This window comes from Musca autumnalis, unplaced genomic scaffold (genome assembly GCF_047663935.1).
Source record: "Musca autumnalis isolate F117 unplaced genomic scaffold, ASM4766393v1 scaffold_2, whole genome shotgun sequence".
In the NCBI taxonomy this organism is placed as follows: domain Eukaryota; kingdom Metazoa; phylum Arthropoda; class Insecta; order Diptera; family Muscidae; genus Musca; species Musca autumnalis.
The window spans coordinates 148,584,805-148,586,718 of NW_027411755.1; the positions used below are offsets into that span (position 1 = coordinate 148,584,805).

At 34.8% G+C, this 1,914-nt stretch overlaps 1 protein-coding gene across 1 annotated transcript; it reads left to right on the forward strand.

Moving 5' to 3' along the window:
- Positions 1 to 233: 233 nt before the first annotated feature.
- Positions 234 to 963, forward strand: LOC141393122 (uncharacterized). Its single transcript, XM_073966077.1, has 3 exons — positions 234 to 466; positions 524 to 784; positions 852 to 963. Exons 1-3 carry the CDS (start codon positions 303 to 305, stop codon positions 874 to 876), a joined length of 450 nt encoding a protein of 149 aa, XP_073822178.1. The 5' UTR covers positions 234 to 302; the 3' UTR covers positions 877 to 963.
- Positions 964 to 1,914: the final 951 nt, after the last annotated feature.

Consider the following 1,914-nt stretch of genomic DNA (forward strand, 5'->3'; position numbering starts at 1 on the left):
GCATTTTTGTCGGCAAGTTCAAATGTCCAAAAAGGGCCACAAACTTCTGAAAATACCCTAAATACATTCAATCTGTCCATAGATGATAGTTTCAATTCACATAGGCTGAGGGTATATCTCCATCGGCAAAGCCAACTGATACTTTTTTACTTGTTCGGCCCGGCCGAACTTAACGCAGGTCTTACTAGTTAAAATGTTAAACATTTTTTTCCTTTATAAATTTGTCAAAAAAATCAAAAAAGTTGATTATTGCCGGTTCTGGAACAGACAATTTATTTTCAAAGAAATTACAAATTACAATTATGGCAAAATGTCGAAAAGATGGTGATTGGTACTATACAGAAGATAAACCGCTGCCGTTGATAACAACAACCCATGAAATGTTAGAAAGTGATGATAAAAATATTTCAAAGCCGAAAATCATTGGACGAAAGCAATTAAATTTCCAATCATATCCTGTGAATGAGTAAGACTGCCTCATTTTACTAATCAATTTTCAACTTATTAAAGCCATATTTCGCAGTTTTCGCTTTAATTTGATGAGATTCAATGAACCTGAATTATTACCGCTAACCACATCATATCGTCGTGATTATGCAGCACCTTTCCCATCGTATCCATGTAAACCAAAAGCCGTTGAAGAGAATATGCCAGATCCGTTATTTAATCGTAAGCCACCAAGCGAATTTGGTATGCGGCAAACTTCTAAATTTAAATTTATGGATGATCAATTTGTAAATTTATCCGAATCACGTAAAAAAATTAATTTCATGCGTCAAATGAGGTAAGTTGTGGTTTGGAATCGAAGATTACGTTATGGGAAACATAATAAGGCCGTATCTGTTTTCTAGGAACGCTCATTTTAAATTTGTTTAACTGTCTATTGAGTTGCATCAAAAAGGTAAAATACATGGATATTTTTTTTTTGGAAAATCCGTATAGAACAAAATAGCTCTGTTCCTTTACGTGCAAGAATCTTCAAGTTTTACCACTTTTTACTTGAAAAGCGTTCCTTTACAGTTTGCAACTTTTACTACTTTTGCCGGTTTTACCATTTTGCATTTAAGGTGGTTAACTTGTACAAGGCAATGATTATATGCACGAGTATGTAAGTATTTATGAGAACTCCGCAAATCGGGTGTTCCTCAGAGATGGCCCGTATTACCATTGTTTTTAGGTTTCAGCCTTTTAAAATAAAAAATGTCAGTGGAAAACTTTAAATCGTCGTGATATCCCACATAGCGCGCCATAAGCCAATGTAACGATGGTTTTATGCGTGTTAATGACGGAGTATTACCCACTACTACTTTAGTTTTATTTAAGTAAAATGGATTATTTAGTTTCCTTTCGTTTATGAAAGTTCTAAACTCCTTCTACCCAATGAGAATCCGAAATACCATATTACATTCACTCCAGTGTAAAACCTTCAAAATTCATTTAATCGGGAGTATTCCCCCATTGCCTTAACTTCATCATTACTTTCTTTACAGAGAGTAATGTTTACAAAAACCACTGACAGCCAGAGATGGTCTGTCTGCAATTATGACGTATCTGACATACATTTCTGACGTATATTACATACGTCGGAAACGTCGTAAACCTAGCCAAACAGACAAGGTTTTTGACAAAATGGACAAACGAATTGTATAACCTATAAATCGATGTTTTTAGTAGTAATAAAACCCATTTTATTATTTTTATACCCTACACCACTATGTGGAAAGGGTATTATAAGTTTGTTTTGGTAAAAATTCATGTAAATATTCGTCGGAGACCAATCAACCAATCTTCATATCTCCACGAGATAAAGCGATTTTGAGATGTCTGTCCGTCCGTCTGTCCATTATAAATTGTAATCAAACTCCAGGCCGCATTATGGACCGATCGTCACGAAATTTTGCATGGAGGTCGGGT

Bases quoted from the DNA above. Each gene is read 5' to 3' on its own strand.
- LOC141393122 (XM_073966077.1), top strand. From the start codon at position 303: ATGGCAAAATGTCGAAAAGATGGTGATTGGTACTATACAGAAGATAAA. The intron at 467-523 runs GTAAGACTGCCT...CATATTTCGCAG, and splicing joins CAATCATATCCTGTGAATGA to TTTTCGCTTTAATTTGATGA. The intron at 785-851 runs GTAAGTTGTGGT...TCTGTTTTCTAG, and splicing joins AATTTCATGCGTCAAATGAG to GAACGCTCATTTTAAATTTG.